Consider the following 21,871-nt stretch of genomic DNA (forward strand, 5'->3'; position numbering starts at 1 on the left):
ATTCCTCTGCTGAGAAAGAATTACGACAACATTGTGTCATTCATTTTTCTCCCCATTTCCTTCTATCTTGCCAGTTTCAGAAGTCTTCTCTGGCTAATATTATCTGATGTGTATGTCCTCTATGGACAAGAAAATATAGTTTGTATGTTGACCATTGCCCAACATTTTTATGAAGCCTACATCCTCTGCCTGAAGTCTCTGGTACGTCACGGTGCATGCACACACATGCACGGTGTGGCTATTCAGTCCTCAGGCTGATTCGGAGTTTAGTCTGCTTTTATTCAGCATTAATTAACTTTCCATTGAGCTTTACCTAGGTCAGTAAGAGCAGGGACAGAGATTAGTGGGTAAGAGTCTGGGAACATGGATCAGTGCTTGCTGGACAAACGTGAGACTTGAGCTTGAGTCACTAGCACGCATATAAAATCTGAGTGTGGTGAATGCATATACCTGTAACACCAGCACTTTAGGTGTTGGGATAAGAGGCTCAACAGCACTTTCTGAGCAGCCTGACCAGCTCAAAAACTCAAGTTCAGTGAGAGATTCTGTCTTGAGGGTGTAAAGTGGAGAGCAGAGTTGTAGGACACCTGATGTCCCTCCCACTCTGGCTTCTGCATGCACTCATGGGCACCCACAGCTACACATTTGTATACATACACACAGGACACCTACAGCTGCACATTTGTGTACACACACACACACAGACACAGACACACACACACACACACACACACACACACACACACACACACACACACACAGAATATTGGAGACTGGATGGAGACATAGCTCAGAGGTTCAGAATACTTTCTCCTCCAGAGGAACTGAGTTTAGTTCTGAGCATCCCCATCAGGGGCCTCTCAACCATCTGTAAGTCTAGCCCTGGGGAATCTGGCACTTTCGTGAACTTCTGGAGTACTTACACACTTGTGGCATATTCTCTCTCTCTCTCATAAATAAAAATAAATCCTTTTTAAAAAAGAGAATTGAATATTGCAATAAGCATAATAATATCGCTAAAGACCCCAAGCTCCATTTACAAACCTGTTCTTGTAGAAAACGTGGTGCTGGGATCTCAGCACTGCAGAAGAGCTTGGCAGTTGTCGTCCTCCACTGTATGCCTATTGACAGAGTCAAGCTGCTTGCTCAAGAGGTCTTAAACCATTAGTGAGAGAGCTAGACAGGAAAGCCAGTCTTAGCTCCCTAACATCACAGTCCTCCTAAATAGCATGACATTTCCTAACTGTGCCACTTGGTGAGGGCAGAAGGATGATTACTCACTGGCATCCTTTTGTCTCTGTGCCCCCAAGTATTTTTTTTTTTTTTTTCCTGTTGTGCTAAAAGTCTTGTTCAAACAAACACAAACAGCCCTCACCACCTGGAAACTTGCAGCATTTCCTTTTGTTGTGTGAATGGCAGTAGCAAGTAATGAGCTGTGACTGAGGGAAGGCTCTGTTGGGGGGTGGTGGGGATTGAGTGTGGAGGGGACTGGGAAGCAGCTCACTGAGAGCTTTTTTATTTTTATCTTCTCTTCCACAATTTAAAGTAATCGACACGCCTACAATATGTCTTGTTTAGCAGGCCAGGTCCCAAGGCTTCTACCACATTTAGGACACTTGCAAACATGTCTGTAGGTTATTTTGGCTTCAGAATTCTCAGGGTACTAAATTCAGATGGAGATATGTATACCTTATAATTTTTGTGTCATGCTGTCTTGTTCATCAGAGGCTGGTGATCGTGCCTTTGAAAAAACATCACATCACATTAATAGATGAGACAGAGTGGTGCGGAAAGACTAGCAACCATGCTTGATTCACAAATTAATTCCATAAATAATAGGATTTACCTCCTGTGCACCGCTTTGAATTATGCTTTGGTGTCTTTTCCCATGGTAACTTCTCACTCTGCCTGCCTCTTCATCTTGCCTGGTGTGTGTGTTAGACTGCTGTGACTCTTTGGTTGGGGCTTGTCCCTTCAGTCAAGGCTAGGGAACACATGATGGGCCCTCCCTAGACCAGACATTGCCTGCCTGTAGGACATAGTGCCTCCTGCTGGACAAGGTGTCCTGCCTCTACAAGAGAGGGCCAGGCTGCAGCAACAGCCTTGTTTGGGATGTTCATGCAATGTGGATGGCAAAGGTGCCCTTTGTATTCCTGCTGAGCCCTGGGCAGGCAAGTGCCCAGAGAAGTGTGTCTGATCCCTGCCCTGTGGAATCCTTAGTCTAAGTGACTCCAGCCTTCTCTCATCCTGTTTGTGCACTTCCCTCTGCCATGGAGAGTTTGGATATAGGCAACCTGGCCAAACCCATGGGTCTCTGTAGTAGACTGATTTCACTGCCTGGTGTTAATTTACTTATTCTCATCATTACTTCACAGTTACGGTGTAATGGGCACATGGGCGTGAGCCTTTTGCCATTTAAAAAAAAAATGGTTTCTTTCAAAATGTGCCTTGCAGAATTTTTAAAGCAAAGATGTAAGTGACAAGAAGCAAGCCAAAATTTTAGCTATGAAATAAATACAGTTTGGAAAATAAAATTGAGGAAAATATGCATCTGGAAAGAACTTTTCCATCCTCTTTATTCAAATACTTATTTTCATTAAAGCTAGGGGACTCACTTTCATTTGTTATGTCTTATCCATAAAAGGCATTAATTATTACCACTTTGAGAAGACTGCTGGACGCTGCGCCTTCAAGAAAAGCAATGCTTTCTTAATAATTACTATACTTACGTTTATGTGTGTGTGTGTGTGTGTGTGTGTGTGTGTGTATGCCCGCGAACACTCCTATTATGACATGCAGAGTGTAGGTCAGAGGACAACTTAGGAGAATCAGTCCTGTCTGGGGTCCTGGGAGTCACACTTAGGTCAGCCACCTTGGTGGCAAGGACCTTTTACCTTCGGAACCATTTAGCCAGCCTTCAAACTGCTTTTTGTGATTAAAGAAAGTATTATAGATTTTCTTATCCAAAAATTATACTCAGTCTTCCATTAGATATATTTCAACTGGCCAACTTAAAAATAGCACTGAATGCATTCAAGCACAGCATACTATTACCCTTTTCTCCCTGCTTTCTAGCTTCTGAAGAAAATAGATAATGATTGAAATATGGAAAACTAGACTATTATTTTTAAATCTTCTGCTGAAGCCAGACACAGATTACTAATTTTTTGGCTAGGTTTCTGTTTCACTCTTCTGTGGTGTCTGTCTCTTAGAATTACTTTTCGGTGCTTTCTCCGCCTCTGGGTCGAAACTATGAGCAAAGTTTTCCCCAAGCCTTCTTGGATTTCAGGAGCATGGGCCCACGTTGGTATAGTACTGAGGCTGGCTGGACATGGGGAAAGTTGTAGTCTTCCTAGCGTCAGGATTCTGACGCCACCGCCACTGCCACCACCACCACCGCCACCGCAATGGCTGCCATCATCAAAGCTGTCACACTGCTAGTGCTTACCAAGTGCCCGCCTGTTAATTCAGTAAACACGTGCTACCATTTCCATCATTTAACCACGCTGCACTCAGATCCTGGCTTAACTTTATATGTAAAATGTGCTAGACAGGTACCTCTGACCCAGCAAGACGGCTCAGGAGGTAAAGGTGGTTGCCTCCAAGCCTGGTGACGCGAGTTTAATACCCCAGGACCCTCATGGTAAAAGGAGAGAATGATTGCAGTAAGTTGTCCTCTGACCCCCATATATGATCTGGCAAACAAGAGCCTGCACTCACATAGACATTATATATAGATACATATAATAAATGAATAATAAAAATGCAATTTTTGTTGTTGTTGTTGTTTTGAGATAGGATTTCTCTGTGTAATAGCTCTGACTATCCTGGAACTCACTTTGTAGCCCAGGCTGGCCTCAAATTCACAGAGATCTGCCTGCCTCTGCCTCCTGAGTGCTGGGATTAAAGGTGTGCTCCACCACTGCCTGGAGAAAATGTAATAATTCTTAAATACTCATGTCTAATACCCAAAGCTCCATTCCTCTTCAGAGTTCTGTGTTAAACTTCTGAGAAACAATAATTCCTCCAATACGAATATTATCTTCCTGACTATAAAACGACGCTGTAGACAGACTTCTTGGACTAGTGCTATAGTGGAGACCAAGTTCTGGATCAAATCTCAGAGAGTTTGGAATGCTTAGTGCATTAGCTGTGTACAATGCTGGCAGAAGAATAAAGGACAGAGAGACAAAAAAACTACAGAGCCAGGCCATGTGCCTGTACCCCATGGTAACCTCTCCCTTAGACTGGGTGTATTCCGGTATTTGGATGTCGATAGGGACACTTTGGAGGAGTGTCTTGGTGGGGTGCAGGAGGACAGGCTGGTTTTTCTCTAATATTCTTCTGAATTTGTTTAGGAGAAAGATGATAATAAAGACCATTGTTCATTTCCCCAAAGTGGACTCTGCATGGAAAATAAAACTCTTCCCTGACTTTCTTTTTAAAAACCTCTTGACCTAGCTCACTTTCCTCTCCATTAGGAAAATGTTGCCTCTGTGTTCTAGCCATGGCCCAGAGCCCTAGGGACTGCCATGTGCCAGAGGGCTGTGTGTAGGCGGTGCACTCCAGGCCTGTTTACTCAGGCAGGTGGTCAGCCTAGGGCTGGGGGCCAGGTATACTGCCCAGCCCTGGTCTTGAGTCAAGCATTTGCTTACAGCTGAGCTACTGTGCAGAACTGGTAAATACGCCCCACCCACACATACCACACACACTTGAAAAACAGAACTCCCTGGAGATGCTTGTGTCTGTGCCCTACCAGCTGGGTTTTTGCAAAGGCTAGACACTCAGCCATCGTGACTGTGACATGGGATAATCCGAGCCTGTTTCCAGCCTGCTTTTTCATTCTCTATGAAGAAACAACAAACATAGGGATGTAATATCTGGGAAGAGTGATGCAATATCCAGGAACGGTGATGCAATATCTGGGACCAGGAATGCCCTCAGTCAGTCAGGACCCAGCCCCTGTGCGGTTTGCACCACCACTCAGCAGACAGATGGGGAACAATTCAGGGTGCTCTGTTCCTTAGATGGCAAAACTCGGGTCAGGCCTGATCTCAAACAGGCAGTTTTCTCAATCACTAATGACGTATCACTCTGAAGGTTCTGATCCAGCATTGCCTCCTTGGCTTGCAGAATGCTGATCCACCTCTTGTTTCTGGGCATCTGGCTTACGTGTCAGTTACCCAGAAAGGAAAATACTTTCAAGCACTTTAAGTCACAGGAAACTTTGTTACAGATTAATCAAGATAAGACACATAGAAATCTTCCTTCGCTCAAAAATGGGTTGTGGGTGATTCTGAGAATTCTCAGCTTTCTTCTAGCCCCTGTATTCTACTTCCGCTGCTGGGTGTCTTTGTTCCAAGAAATTAAGAGTACCTGTCATACCACATCTTATGTGGAAGAAATGAAAAAGAAAGGAAGAAAGAAAGAAATAAAGAGAGAAAGAAAGACTTGTCTATAGACCCAAGTTTACCATCCTTCTCATCCAAATTGATTTTTGATGGCTCTTGATCAACTGTTTGCTCTAACAAACTGCCTCCCTGATATCCATATTTCCTAGTGTATTTGGCCAAATATGGTCAGATAAATCAATCTGTAATACTTTCATTATGAACTGGCTGTTCTCCCGAGCAGCGTCTCCAGTTTCCTTTTCAACAAAACAGAGCTCCTGAGATCAGTCACAGACAATTTCCCCCAGTAGCGAAGGGGCTGTTTATGGTTTTGGTTGTTACCTTAAGGGTGGTGTGGGGCTGGAAGCCCTGCAGATGGGCAGCTGCACAGGCTTACCAGGGGTGACCTTGGCTTGGGACTGTGACAGCAGTAATTCATAACAGTGTGTTTTTGTTTTATTTGCTGATGCTTTTTAAGTCAAAAGTCCTGCTAAAGATCTCCTTTTATGCTTTCTTCTCGGTGCCTTGGCTGCTGCTGGGTTCCTTTGTTTTTGCTAAATTTACAGTAGCTGTCAGTCTTGTGCTGAGTCCTCCTCTCAGTACACTGAATTGTGCAATTCTTGCTTGGCCCAGTTCCGGATAGGCAAACTTCCCAGAACCCAGTTGGCTTCTCAAAGGTTAAACAGTTTTTGGCAAAAACTGCAAATCATGACTGAATAAAACCATAAAAACTGAAAACCTCAAGGACCCAGGCAGGGAAAAGGAATTTTTTTTTTTTTTGACAGTGAATCACATGTAGGCAGAAACCCCATCTTTTTTAAACTTTGTTTCTCTACTCATCTTCCTGAATTTGATTTATTTGTCTATTTTGGTTTTTTTTAGATAGAGCCTCTCTATGTAGCCCAGGCTGGCCTCAAATTCATGATACCCCTACCTTGGCATTATAATGTCCGCTACCTCACCTGACGTTTTCTTCTTCTTTTGCTGTCAGTTTTGTTTGTTGTTTTGAAGCACTGTTCTCCTCAAGCCACGGTGGCTCTGGAACTCCGGATCTTTCCTCCCAGACATGGTGCTTTCTGGTGTGCTCTACCACACTGCAATGATAATTCTCACCACCCATTTTTTGCTCCATCATTCCCCACCATGTTAATGTCTTGTGTGGCCTTTGACTCCTCCAGCCATTCAAAACTGATACAACGGTTGGTGCTCAGTTTCTGTGAGCTTTTTCATTATGCTGAATCATAATTCTGGAAAAACAAAAACTCTTTTGTCAAGTAATAAATAGGACTGTGTAGTTGATGTGATGGAATTTAGGGATCCATTCTTTTATTTCTCTATGGAATGTAGAAGATGAATGCACTTATGTGGATATCTTACCTGATATCACTGCAATCATTACAAGTTTTGGTTTGTGGCTTCCTTACGTGCTTGTTAGTGCACTGGTTTTCTTTGTGCTTTAGAGGTATTCAAAGTGCTTAGGGGTATTTGGGTTTTAGTTTGTTTTCTTAGTTCTGATGGCTGTCTTGTAAACTATGTAGGATCCATGTCTTTTAGATGATGATGAGTTCTTGTGAATTTGAATTTTCCTGTAAAGAACTTCATCTTCTGAGGTGCCTGTCTTTGTCAGTTCTTTCCTAACGCCTCTGCTCTTCTTTATAGAAGTGGACATGAATTTCAATGCTTTTGGATTTGCAGATTCATTTCTTTAAGTGAGGCATCATCTCTAGGATGCCCACTCTTACATTTGTTTCAATGATGTGGCTAGCAGTTTATCAGTCCTCCAGCTCACTGTGACTTGAAGGTTCACTGTGGTGGTATTGTGTTCCCCAAAATATTGGGTACTTTAATAAACTTACCTGGGGTCAGAGAACAGAAAAGCCACAAGATACTTAGGCTAGAAAATGTTAGCACACGCCTTTAATCCTAGCATTCCAGAGACAGAAATCCCTCTGGATCTCTGTGAGTTCAAGGTCACATTGGAAACAGCCAGGGATGGTGACTCATGCCTTTAATCCCAGAAAGCAGCCTTTAATCCCAGGGAGTGGTGGTAGAAAGCAGAAAGGTTTATAAGGCGTGAGGACCAGAAACTAGAAGCATTTGGCTGGTTAGGAGGCATTTGGCTGGTTAAGCTTTTAGGTTTTGAGCACAGTTCAGCTGAGATTCATTCTGGATGAGGACACAGAAGCTTCCAGTCTGAGGAAACAGGACCAACTGAGGAACTGGCAAGATGAGATAGCTGTGGCTTGTTCTATCTCTCTGATCTTCCAGTATCACCTCAATAACTGGCCTCAGATTTGTTTTTATTAATAAGAACTTTTAAGATTCATGCTACAGTTCACCTTGACTGTCAGCTCTTTTTTTTTCAACATAATATTTTTGAGTATTTAGAAATTTCACATCATTCACCCTGATCATACTCATTTCACTGTCCTCCCAGGTCTGTCCCCACACTTGTGATCCCCCCAAAAAGAAGGAGAAAACAAAAAACAAAAACACGAGTCCATTTTGTGTTGCCCATGTACTCACTGGGGCTTTAGTAAAGCAGAAACACTGAAACTTATCATTTCATTCTTCTAACACATCTTGGTAATGATTCCTATTCATCTGTTCATTCTTTATTTTCCCATTTTGTCAGATGTACTTCACCACCATGACCATATAATCCTGTATCTCTAGCTACTCTGGGATTTGATTGACATTTGCTCTCAGCACCTCAAACTCTCACAGTCTAGAGATTAGGTCAGCTCTCCATTTTGTTGCTTTATTTTAAACAAAGCATGTCATACACTGAGCGGTTAATACCATTTTACAATGGACTTGTAGACTGAATGTATAAAACATGTATACTCACCAATGAGGAAAAAAAAAGTGCAAAAGTGAGGAGTAGCATGAACCTGTTGAAAATGCATTTCCATGAAGAAGAAACTTGAATAGCCAACAGAAATGAAAACCGTCTATATTCCTTAGCAAAAGCAAAATAATTTTCTTTGGGGGAGCTATATCAAACTCAACCACTTGTCATATGGTAAACTGAGATAGTTTCAACAATTGATGAAAATGTGGATGATCTCTTGCTTTGTTAGTGGGAATAAACAATGGAGCAGTTGCTTAGAGGAAAAATTGTTCCGTTCCATTTCCCAATATTATTGAATATATATAATCCCATAACCCCAATATTCTCCAGCTACTTATTTAGTATGTGTGTTCTGAAGAACTTGCAGGCAGTTTTCTCCAAAAGCAATGTTTAGTTGAGCAGAGCTATAGGAGCAAAGAAAATAGTTACAGATTTCCAAAGGTAAATCAGATGTGTTTTCATAAATAAGATGCTGCACAGCAGGAAAAGAAGCCATATGAATCAAGGTGGATAAGTTTCAAATGCTCTGAAAAAAACAGGCTGCTCTTTGGAGATCATACAGGATGACATCAATTCTAATAGAATGTGTCCAGGTTGATATCATGACCCTTGATTGTTTCAGGGGGGTCAGTGGTTTTCTTTTGTTTCATTTTGCCTTCTATTTGAGAATGGGCCTCATTTTGTAGCCCATGCTGGCCTGGAACTCATTGCCATCCGCCTACTTCAGTCTTCTACCTACTAGGATTGCGGGTATGAGCCCCATCATGTTTGACATAACCCTCTAGTTATAATGTACAATGGGACAAAGATTCTTTCCCTCCTTATATTTGATAGATTTATCATACACAAATATGTGTGACATATTTTATGATTCATATATAAGGAATCTACATGCCCAAGCAGTGTTCTAGTATTTACGAATATTCAGTGAAATGTATCCTGTTTATAAATTTCCTTTCTCATTGTGATGATAATATCTTCCCTGAGAAAAATACAAAAGGACAAAGAACTATGAAATGGAAACTGGGATGGAGATGTAGAAGAAGTATTGGCAGAAGAACCTACTCAAAGACACTCTATAAACCAGGAGCTTTATAAGGCCAGGAACTTCAGACTCACGTAGTTGAATCACTCACATTGAGTTCTTTTCTTCAAAGGTTTTGTAACAACAAATTTTTTTTGAAATGTTTAGATATTACAAAAAATTCTGTATGTTATGGAAAGATGGAGGAGATCTAAATTCTCACCACTCTAGTCTATTTTCAGTTTCTGCATGAACATTGTGTGTGAGTGGGTTTGGCATTTTAAAAGTTGAAAAAGGAAAGAGATGTGTTGTTAGTCTTTAGTGCCATAGACAGCTCTGGAGTTGACCTTCTGAGTGTTCTGACCCCTTCCCCTTTATGATTTTCGGTGCATGGAAAAGGACTTTGTGTTTCAACCTTTATTTCAGGTGCCCTCCAAGTTCTCCACTGCAGAGAAACTGACATGTTCTAGGGTCTGGGAAACTGGTGATGGGAGGAGAGTGATAGGTTTGGGAAGCGAAGTGTTCCTGTTTGCTCTTCCTCAGCAGAGACACTTGTGACAGTAGTGATGGGAAGGTTCTGTCAGGTCAGAGCTCCCTGCAGAGTAACACCATTGCAGAGCATCAGTGCTTTTGTCTAAGACAACAAGACCAACTGTTCAGCACCCTCTTTGTATCTGGAGGTTCCCTCTGTCCTTGGGTTTTCACACCATTGGCTGAAATGCTGCTGAAGGGTTTTGGTGTAGCTCAGTGGTAGAGCACTTACGCAGCAATCATGAAGTTGTGGGTTTGAACCCCAGTACAGTACAACTTACATTGTACAAAATATGTATACAAACTAACAAGCCCAAAATTCATAAAGTAACCCAAAATGTATATGTAAAAAGTATGAATATCCCTGACCTTGGGCAAATGTCTCAAATATTAGTCATATTGTTCTATTACATGTGTTAAATAATAGATAAATAAGCATTTCCACCAGTTAACCCTCCCATTTGTCCCAAATTTAAAAGAAAGCATTTTGCAGTATGCATAATAAATGTATTAGATGGCTAGGTTTTTTTTTTTTCTATCAGTTTGTGAAACATGGTGTTATTTAGGAAGGCGTCAAGAAATGGTAGAGATTGAGCTGCTTTGCCACCAGAGAAAGTGGTAAAGCCACTTTGTCATTTTTGGTATTTGCTATCCCCTTTGTCAGAAGGACATGAACTAGTTATTATAGTTGGACTCAACTAGAAAGTCACACTGTTTCTCTTAAGATGTTTTTGTAACAAAAAAAAAAATGAAAGTGAGTTAATTGGAAAAGAAAACATGTAGATCATGGTTTAATGCATGCTACTTTAAGGTCTGAATTAATGATTAATATGTCTAATATTTCCTATTTTTCTTTCCAATTTTGAAGCCTATGTGTGGAACAAGTGAATAAACTTTCTATTTAATAAATTTATTTCAGCTCAATGTTACTGAGAGCAGTAGGCTGTAGGAACAATGGGTAAGACACACAAGAAAGTGGTACCTGGGATCAAGAGCTATGACACAGTGGGTTACAGTAATAATCCAACACACATGCACAGTCATGCACACAACCACAGATCACTTTTCCAGTCCAGTATCTGCATCTAGAGGTCACTCATCTAGAATTTAGCCCAAGCTCCTTTTTGGACATCTGGCTCACAATCAACAACAGAAGTCTAGGGCTGGGTATCATTTGAGCTGTAACTTGGACCAGTTTTTACCTATTCTCTGGATGACATGTATTTTTTGTCCCCTTTTTCTCCACTATGTGGTCTCCTCTGGCCTGTGAATGAAGACTGTTGTGTCCACTGTATCCTGGCGTGCTTGTTCTGTGAATTCCTGACCCTCTGCAATATTGTCCTGGGACAAGCTTCATGTGGCATCTGCACCTCCGAAGCCTGCTGCTGCTGCTGTGGTGACGAGATGGGTGATGACTGCAACTGCCCTTGTGACATGGACTGTGGCATCATGGATGCCTGTTGTGAATCCTCAGACTGTTTAGAAATCTGTATGGAGTGCTGTGGCATCTGTTTTCCATCATAAAGATTTATCTTTTGTTTGTATTAAAACTGGAGATATTTTACAATATTTCTTGTAGGGGAAAGAAAAGCACATGGTAAGATTCTCATGAAGCAACTCAGTGTTTGCACTGTTAACTCATTATGCTTAAGTAATCTCTGAAATTCTTTTTCTTTCACTAAATCTATATGGTTTAATATGTGAAGTTTTGACTAACTGGTTTTTGAAGCTTCTTTGTAGACGTTAATAATTGGAAGACATTTTGATACACACACACACACCCAAAAATGTTGTCTGTCTTCTTTCTGTTGACATATGTGTTTCTCCTAATAATTCTCAGCAGCTCATGGCTCTAAACACAACATTGCTCAATAGGTATTTAAACCAGATCATTTATCTTTGATGTTTATCTATTAGAGGTTAAAAGTGAACATTCATTATTCTAAGTAAGCACACATACTGGGCAGAGCCGCAGACAGATGTGGGACTCTCCATGTTGGTCTGCTCTGTGTGCTCTCACCTCCAATGTTCTACCCAGAGGGCACTGAGGAATATCATGCTGCTGTCATTCAGAGCAGTGTGCAATGTAGTGGAGGAGGGCAGGGTGGGAGCCGTAGAGAATGAACCAGATCCCAAGGCATGCTGGTGTCAGGACTGGAAAGGAAAGAGGGCATAGGAAGACACAGAAGCAAAAAACAGGTTATTGAGGAATGCTTGAAGGAGAATGTGGCATTTCGGATGCCTTAGGATGAGCTATTTAAATTTAGGAAAAAGTTTAAGGTGGGTGGCCTGAACTGTCTGTGTTCTGAACAAGTGAAAAAAATGTGCCTCCACTGCACATTTCAACAACACAGCTTTCTTAAGACTATAAAATCAGAACTAATGCAAATATGCACTTTCCTACACATAATTTAAGTGTTATAAATTTTAATGAAAACATAATACCTTGTTAACATAACTATATTTTACCAAAAATGTAGAACACGTTTTAACAACTTTCATTTAAATGAGTTTTTTTTTTCAAGATTAAAAAAACCCTAGTGTTCTGATTTTGGGGTTTTTCCAAAGCTCACTTATATTTGAAAGATTTGGTTTTTTATGTGGGGCTGTTGGGGGGGGGTCTATTTATTTTGGTTGGCTTGTAGCCAGTCTTGTATTTCACAAGCACATGTGTCTTGCATCCACTACAGGAGGAGCTCAGATGTCTAACACCATCACCAGATAACAGCATTCCAATTGTATGTTAAATTATGCCAATGTGCCAGGTTATAAAGATACTAAAAGTATAACGATATATGTCTGTGACAAGACTATATAGTGATGGAGTCGGCTCTTATGAAAGGGAGCGTTTGGTTTTACACACATCCTCCCACATGATTTTTTTTTTTTTCTCTTCAGATTTAAAATTTGGTTGCATTGACTAATTCTTTGCAGGCTCTTGAAAGTATATTTGGTAATTTAGTGGTTCTTTACAGTTGCAGATGAATATCAGATTTTTTTAAAAAAATGCATTTTAGGAAGCCTTTAGCCAAACTAGATTTTAGGAGACCTGAGTGATTTTTTTTTGTTTGTTTTTGTTTTTTTACATGAAGAATGAGAATGTCTCCAATGTTTTTTCTTTGAGAGTAAGCCTATCTTATAATTAAATTATTATTTTAAATATTATTTGATAAAGAAAAGCAAGTGAATCTCCCTTCTAATGCAATTTATGCATGCATACACTTTAAAATGTTGGCTTAAATACAACGCTAATGTACAACTGCCTTCTTCATTTGTTATGTCAAATATAATGGGAACCTTAATATTTCCATATACCCAACGTTAACTTGTGCTTATGTCATAGGATGGAGAAGAGCATCCGTTTATTGATAAGCCTCTTTATGATTGTTGGGATATTTGACTCAATATCCTGTAAGACTGTTTAACCAATAGGTTTGTCTGATGCTCGAATATATCCCGCTATGATTTGTAATGAAAATGATAGTGCATTTGAAATGTTTTTCTGTAATAGAGAACATTAGTGAATACCAGAAGTTAATTTCCATACTTGTACATGTAGGACTTTTCTTCAGCTCTGTACTCCAGGCAAGCCATTCCTTAAGGCATCTTGTATAATTCAAAAGAAAAATAGGCAAATGTGAAAACAGTTTCAATATATTTTAGAATATTGATATGTAGTGTGTTGTTGAATCCTATGGCTGTCAGGATTAATTGCTATGGTTTACAGTTAGACATTCAGTCTCTTCTTAAATGTGCCATATTTTCAAACTGGAGCTGTATTATCCTGGATATTTTAAAATTAAAAAAATGAACTCTTTATTGTGCTTTAAGATCCTTTTATATCTAATTAATATATTAGTGGCTCTATATTTAAATTATTTTGATGATAATGTAAAACCTGAAGGATTTCTTTACCCTTTTATACCTCTTCCTGAAAAATTTCCTAGTCTCCCTTTCCCAGTCTTTCTATGTAGATGACAAGCCTCGTGACAACTAATGAACAGAGAAATATTTGGAATATTTTATCTACAAGCCATTGCTGCCCTATGTTATCAAAATACAGTGTTCTTTTGAATATTCACAGCATGGAAAAGATAAGCTTCCTTTTTCCTGCTCTTCCTTCCTTCATTCCTCCCACCCTCCCTCTCCCTTCCTTATCATCTCCCTTCTTTCTTTCCCCCTACTCCTTTCCTCTCTTCCTCTTCCCATCCTTCCCTCTCTGTTTTCTTCTTTCTTTCTTTTTAAAGATAAGATTTCATACAGTAACCAGGGCTAGCTTGCACTTCACTATATAGTATTGGTGAAATTATTAAGGCCACTCCACGTAGTTAAAAGGGAGGTTTATTTAGTAGCGTAACTTACAAATGAAGGGATAGGTAGGTTGCAGGGTCTGGGAGAGATGTAGCTCAGTCCATCGGTGTTCTCTGGAGAACTCTGCTTGTTCTACCTCCAGCGTCCAGGGTCCCAGAACCAAGAGAGTCAGTGCATCCGGATCTCCGGTCTTCAGGGTCCTCTCTTGGCCCCGCCTTGTAGGCGTGACAGTTACCAAAACCTCAATGGGGGTTGGAACTTCCAGATCAAAACTGGAATGGCTACCCACTACAATATAGCCCATGGTAACTTTAGCCTCACACCGGTCCCCCTCCTCAGCCTCCCAAGTGCTGGAATTCGTCATGAACAATCCACTACTATTCACATTTTCCGTAGATTGATTTCACTTGTTTACCTAAGGAATTTGTTTTAATTTACAAAACTAAAGAAATTATTTTATATATGCTGACACTGAATAGCAAGCACAAGTATTCCAAGTTGTAAAATTGGGTATCACCTTTAATGAATTTTACATAAAACTCCATTGTCAGAAGTCTTTCTATCTAATACAGCTAAGACAAATATTTGAAGATGTTTTGGAGTTGGGATTTAACAAAAACAGTAGTAGAACTATTCATGAGAAGTCTTGTTTTGTTTTTACATTTTTTTATTCTTCTCTCATACAATACTTCTGGACAACAATCTCCTCACCCTCCCCTCCTATCAATACTCTCCCCCAAAATAACTTTGTGTCTCCACAGTGGGTTACTGTAGCCATTTTCCTCACTGGAACAGTAGGTGTTGTCTGAACAGACCAAAGAGTAGCCAAGACAGCCTGTGTAATAATTTGCCATTCTCTATCCATAAAAACGCCATGCTCTAGATTCTAAAGTTCTGTACACCAGACATCACTGCCTAACAAACAAGGCTCCCGCCAAGGAACTGCCTAGCTTGCCTTATGCAGTACTATTTAATGCTTAGGTTTATTCATATTCCTAATCAATCATTTACTAATATTACTAATATAAAATTAGTATTTAGCAGTATATTAATCCCACTGTTAAGATTATTGATTATTTTTAATTTAACACTATTTAAAACCTTCCTCCCTTTCAATTACTTGTGATTTATAGTTCCATAGGACTGCTTCATCTAATCTGAGAAACAATAAGATTTCATCAAATGCTATTTTTCTCCTCCTCTTACACTAACGCAGTAGCATACCACCTTTTTTGAAAGAACGTTAATTTATTGCTAGGGTTTCCTCTGCATCTACTTACATTTTTGACCAAGTGTTTCTTATTGCAGGGGACTAGTTACAGTGTTCATCTCTGTGATTGTTTTCTATGTGCTTGATGAGATACTAGGTACCCTAAGGAAATGACATGATGCTCAGGAAGTTTCAACCCAAGGAAGAAGATTGACATCTCTAAGGAAGACATTGTTAACTCCACCACTGAGGATTCCATTGTTGCTTAACTATCTAAGACTATTATTAGAGGTTTGGTTTAAAATAGAAAAAAAAAGTTATGGAAACAATGGCATTGTGGTACAGCCCTAATATGGAAATTGGTTTAGCAAAAAAGTCACTTCCCATTGCAAAATTCCCAGAGAATAGTGTCAGCACCTTTTACTTTAAAAATCTGTGTCTCTGGGACTGGAGAAATGGCTTAATGCTAACAGCAGTTACTGCTTTTTCAGAGCACCCATGTTCAAAAGGATCTAGGTTTGGTTACTGGCGCCCATATCAGGGTACTTAGAACTACCTTTATAACTCCAGTTTCAGGGAATATGACATTCTCTTCTGGCCTCCCTTGGTATCTGCATGTACATAGTGCATGGAAACTTATGTAGCCTCTCACCCTCATATACACATATAAATAGTAAATAAATGAATAAATAAATAATAATCTTTAAAAACAAAGGATGATGTCTCAGAATACTACTTATAAGATCAAATTTTAATGATATCAGCTAATCTGGAGATGAAGCTCAAAGTCGAGCAGATCCTAGCTAAAAACCAGAATCCTTCATGGGGGAGACCTGTCCCGCACTATTTTTACTATACTGGGACAGAGCATATTTTCCACAAAGGCCACAGCTAAAGCTCAGAAGCAGCCAATTGTCAAATAAGTAGTCCCGTGTCTCCCAGTTGGGCAGTAACTCGCATTTCTGTTGTTTGTGCATTATTTCTGTCTGGGATGCTCCCCTTATTTTGTTTAATAAATACAAGACCAGAATCATTTATCTGGCTGTGGAGAAACCATTTTAGGAAACTCATCCTTTGATACATTAGCCATCTGGAGCTAAAGATACATCTGTTGAAGACAAAGACAAAACATAGCTCTACAATTAGGTATTTACTTCCAGGCAACCTCTTTGGTAAAATTTAGTTGAGAAAGTAATCATTCTTTAAAAAAAAAAAAAAGCAAAAACCAAATTCAAACAAAAAAATTCCAAGTTTAACTTGAAAAATCAAAATGGTTCTTAAGTTCTGTCTGATGCATAAAAGGGTAGAAGCAAAGGAATTACATTCCAAAGCCAAGAAAGAGGGTGGACAAAAGCACCTGAGCCACTTGACATAGTTCATAGCCTTTTCCAAAGGAATAAAAGTCTGTTGAGCAGGGAACCAAAAGATCTCATTATAGGATGAAGCCAAGCCATATTAAAGCTTGTGCACTAGTAACTATGTCTAAAAACAGCCTGCTGTTTTATATTGAACCAATACATTTCTTAACTTGGTAGGTTGCAGTGTAAAGATGTACAGAGCCTGTCTGCTGGATGCTATGCCAATTACAGATGTGGCTGAGTAGTGTCAAACACCTACAAACAGTACTGAAGGCAATCTTAGAGTAAAACAAAGGAGGTTTTGAAATGTCACCTCAAAACCTAGAAAGCACAGTTCATCATGTGTCTGACTCTTAGAGTTTTAAAATCTCCTTTGTTATATAATTTAATGTGGCCGTCATATAATCCCTCAATCAGAGTGCACAGTTCTTTCAAGGACATGAATAGTGCCCGAGAGATACAGAGAATATCTTAGAAGTAACACTTTCAGGTGACAAGTCATCTCTGATCAGCTCTGCAGAAAGTGTGTTTTATCAGCATCAGGGTAAGGGACAAGTGAAATATCCCAGAATACTCACTACATTAGATTTCGTTAGATCATCAGAAAGAATAATTGGGCATATTTACACAATTACCTTTTAGTAAACTGTTATGTGAGTTTAACTATAGGATATATATTCTGGTAAAAGTACATTAAATTGCAATCCAAAAGCAATTTAGCTGCTGAGGATGTTATTTCTTTTTATCTAATTATTCACAAATTAATGAATAAAATTAAATTCCAATCACTGAAGAAAATGAAGCAATGGGGAGAAACAGAAACACAGATTAGTTAAAGCAAAGATATGCAATACATTTCTTTTATTCAAACTTGGTGCTTAAAAAAGAACAAATCCATCATCTTGGAATTTGACTTGTAGCTTGACATTCAAAATAATCTGAGTAGAATTTTCAGTGAGGTAAGCACAAAACTAGTTCAAGATGTGTCACTCTCGATTACTGCACTCAGGTGGTGTACCCATTAAAATTCCCACTTGTGGGTTCCGCTCACTATGCAAATGGGGTCATTACCTGGAGAATTTAATTGGTTATGACACTGGGAGTAGGACTTTTCCTTTCAAAATAAACCCACTTACACATATTTTCACTAGAAATCTGATTGCGATATAGACTTGAGGTTATTTTGCTTATAAATATTTACTAAAGTTAGCCCCTTCTTATTTATTTATTAAGAATAATTCAAGACTGATCTAAGTTACTTTGATGTAGTTTTATTTGTTGGTCTACAAGGTGGACTGAAAAGAATCTTCATAACTAGTTGCTTATCAAAGCATTATTTGTATCTTTCAGTTCACCAATTATATATGGGTATGTTTCAGTACAGATATTTTCATCATGCAATTACAACATTCTCTGATAATGATTTAATATATTTCATTTGAAAGGCTCATTTTTCTATGTGACACTTTAAAAGAGTGTACAGTTGAATATTAACTTGTCGTCTTAGCTGAATTTATAAACACACAAACATACTCACAGTATTGCTGAGGCCAGATGTCTGTAGCATTTATAGGATCTTTATATTTACTGATAGAACATAATGAGGACATTAAGTTATTTGTCACAGTCAGTCTTGGAGATACTTCCATTATAAGCTGAAAGACTCCTGAATACAGAGTGAATAAACAACAAATTGCTATAAAAGGCACGAGGCTCTGTGCACACCAAGGGGTTTTCATTGATTCAAGAGATTCCTCCCAGAGAAATCTCACTAACAAGAATATTGATAATGCCTGCATTTGCAATGAACCCTGAAATCACAGTGTAGTCTAGTTAGGGAGGCACTAACAGTTCCTCGAGACAAGGCCTATGTGGTCTAAATTTGTATTATTAGACCAAGTTTTAAGTTTATTAGACATCAGCCAAAATCCTATCATCCCCCCCTCTCAAATATATATATATTTATATGAGAGAGAGAGAGAGAGAGAGAGAGAGAGAGAGAGAGAGAGAGAGAGAGAGAGAGAATAAGTTTCCTTTATTGTAAGAAGAACATTCTAAAACCATAGAAAAAAATTTCTCCAAGGATATAAAAGGGTGAATACTACAAATTCATAGCTGGACTGTTGGGCAGGATTTTTAACATCTGTAACGATGGGAAATTTCCCATAGAATATCAAATATGGATCCAAGTCTCTAACACTCATTTTCTAGGATATTTCTAATTGTGCCCAGAGGATAAGAAGGAGTCGGCGCATCCAATAAATATAATCATTTACATGCACGGAGCTCCCTTTGAAGTTAATAGAACCTATGGAAAGAGGAGTTATGCATGGCAGAAACGAAGTTCAACGTGAATCTCATTCTTTCTTTTTAACATGCAGTGGTATTGCCAACACATTTGGATTTTCTCACTGATTATCTTTCCTTTGTGTGTGATGTTTCAGTTGGAGTTGAGTGAAGTGCTCCATGTGTTAAGCAAAGATAGTCCAAAGACAGGACGTGATGATTGGCAAGCACATACCTAAGGACCAGCTTTGTGAGATAGCATCCAGAAGTGATAGGGCCTGACATTTGTAGGGCTTGTTAAGCTTTTCAAAAGGAAACCAAATCCATTTTCTTATTTGATCTTCTCAACACTACAGTTCTTCCAGGATATACATTTTTACCTCCATTTTACAGATGAAAAAACTGGGACATATAACTAGACTTTTCTTCCCAAAGTAACACTTACTTTACTTATAAACCTAGGAAACTTAATTTGTATTCCTGGATCATGTCTTTATATGTCTTATGAAATCTCACACGTTGTTTAGTAGAATAAACAGATTTGATCACCACTGTTCTGTCTCAACCTGGAATGAAGACATGAAATCTTACCTGTCGTGTTTCTTATCTCCCATCTCTCCTAACTTGAATGATGAAACTGCTTAGATGCTCGACAACATATAAAATCAGCCATTTAGAGTACTTAACTGTCATTGCATGTACTCACCCTTAGCTGAGTCAGTCAGCCTGACAGAGATTACTGACTGGTGCTTATTATCGATATCTTTTATCTTAGTCAAGTGTCACTCACGTCATTCATCTTCTATTTACCCTTCTGGACCTCTTTAACACCTCTGCCTCTTTGATGTGCTTCGTGGGCATCTGTGGATGCTTGACACTGGTAGAAAGGGGACAAAAAGGCATTGTTATTAACTCCCATCCTGCATTTTGGCTCCTTTCTGATAGGCAGTGAATTGACCTCCCCCATACATAAGCCTTCTGCCCAGGCCTTCTCCTTCTGTGGACTCCTGATACCTCATCCTCCCTCTCCAGGCCTTGGAACAAATAATTTCTGATTGGTTGGTTTCTAACAATCTGGTCCCCTTGCTCATGTTCTTACAACTGATTGTTCTTCTGCAAACATTCTTTTACAAAACTCCCTTTGCTGAAGCCCTCTGAGTGAGCCATCTATTTCCCGCCAGGGTCCTGACTAATGAGGTTGTAAGTTTGTGTGTGTGCAAAAGCACATGTCTGAATCCAGTCATTTTATCGTGTATTTCTAAATTTCTTTCAAAACATAAATACTGAGAATCCCTTGGGTGTTTGTGTGTCCTTTATCATGGACAGCTAGTCAAATATTCTAGAACAAGTGTGGCACTGGACAGATAGCTCCTCAACAATGTTGTTTTAATCATAATCCATCTTTCACACTATCACTTGACACTATTAAAATTTGTTAAGAAAAACAAAAAAGAGAACATCACTACTCAGAATGTCCCAGTTTACATCTGTGTTTACAAAGAAAGTTGTAAGATCCCAAGTTTGGAGTTTTACTTTCCCCTGCAATCTGAAATCATTCTGCATCAGCACATGTAAGCAAATTTATAGCAGAAATTCTAGTCTAGAAATGAATCATACCAGAAGTATACTTTTGAGAGTATTTAAATAAACTTACCAATGATAATAAAACAATTTATATGTGTTTACCTTCGGTGATTATATCACTTTTGAACTAAAAAAACTAAATAGGTCCAGTATCAGGCTTAGGTATCAGTTCACTCCTAGACAGGTAAACTTAACAGGTTGATTGCCATCTCAATTATTAAAAAAGTTAGTGTGATCATCTTTGTAAGTCCCTTTGAAGCAAAAAGTGACATGATGGCACCAAACATTTGTGCTGGGGAGGCAGAGGCAGGTGACTCCCTGAGTCATTGCCTACCAAATCTAGCCTATTTGTCAAGTTCTATGCCAATAAGAGACCCTGTCTCAAAAACACTGTGGATTGGGCTTGAGAAATGATAGAAGAGTTTGTCCTCTGCCTCCATACACAAATGCACACACAACCCTGTGATTATGATGTTTGTCAACAAGTTCTGAGTTTAGAGGTAGTGAATGAACATTAATATAGAGATGGGCAGAATGTCCAGGAGAGCAGAGGGATGAGAGTGATAAGCTCCTTCTGATAACCTAGATCTTTTGCCAAAGTGGAGATAATTCTTTGAAGATTTGGAGAAAGTTCACAGTCATCAGTGCATTCTGAAATTGTAATGGTCAGGATGGAGAAGGAGTAGAGGTGAGAAACAGAGCTGCGCCACACTAGACAATACTGGGAATGCTGTTTGGAAATGTATAGATTCCTTCCTCCAGGGCATATGAAGCTTCTGAGGGTAAAAAATGAGGCCAAGATGAGATCCAATTCATATTTTGCTGTATTATATCAAGGAAGCAATATGGGCAGTGCACTGGAGGTGATGAAGCATAACTTGGAAAGCTTTGTGCATTGCTTCACTTATCCAAATGATAGTGCAGACATGTACCAAGACTTTGTAGTGATGTGTGCAAGACATAGGGACTTTAATTAAGCCCATTTGAAAATCATGATAACTGAAAGCATGACCTAGGTAAGTGGATTTAAGTATGTCCTGTATTCTCATATGAACTGTATGAATATGAAATAAAGTCAAGTTCATCAAAGTTTGGAAGAACATTTATGTTTCAAGACATGAAAACAAGACATGTTTCCCTCAACACGATGTTGGATTTGAAGTTGCTTAAAGCAGCCTCACCAATATTAGGAACTTTTACCAAAATTCCTATAGGTTTGAATGGTAACCATGGCTGTATAAGTGGTGGTCTGGTGGTTGATCTTAAGAGACAAATTGGAATGAAATGTCCCAATTCTCTTGTCTAGTATGTTCCCTGTAAGAC

General features: G+C 39.2%; 1 protein-coding gene across 1 annotated transcript in view; it reads left to right on the forward strand.

Moving 5' to 3' along the window:
• The window catches only part of Mdfic (MyoD family inhibitor domain containing), a gene marked incomplete at its 5' end in the record, with an annotated part of 83,285 nt that extends 69,669 nt beyond the window's left edge, over window positions 1-13,616 (forward strand). Inside the window, one exon of the mRNA XM_059256461.1 lies at window positions 11,076-13,616. Coding sequence (XP_059112444.1) covers window positions 11,076-11,323 — 248 coding nt within the window. The remainder of the gene's footprint in view (window positions 1-11,075) is intronic.
• Window positions 13,617-21,871: the final 8,255 nt, after the last annotated feature.

This window comes from Peromyscus eremicus, chromosome 3, assembly GCF_949786415.1.
Source record: "Peromyscus eremicus chromosome 3, PerEre_H2_v1, whole genome shotgun sequence".
Taxonomy (NCBI): Eukaryota; Metazoa; Chordata; class Mammalia; order Rodentia; family Cricetidae; genus Peromyscus; species Peromyscus eremicus.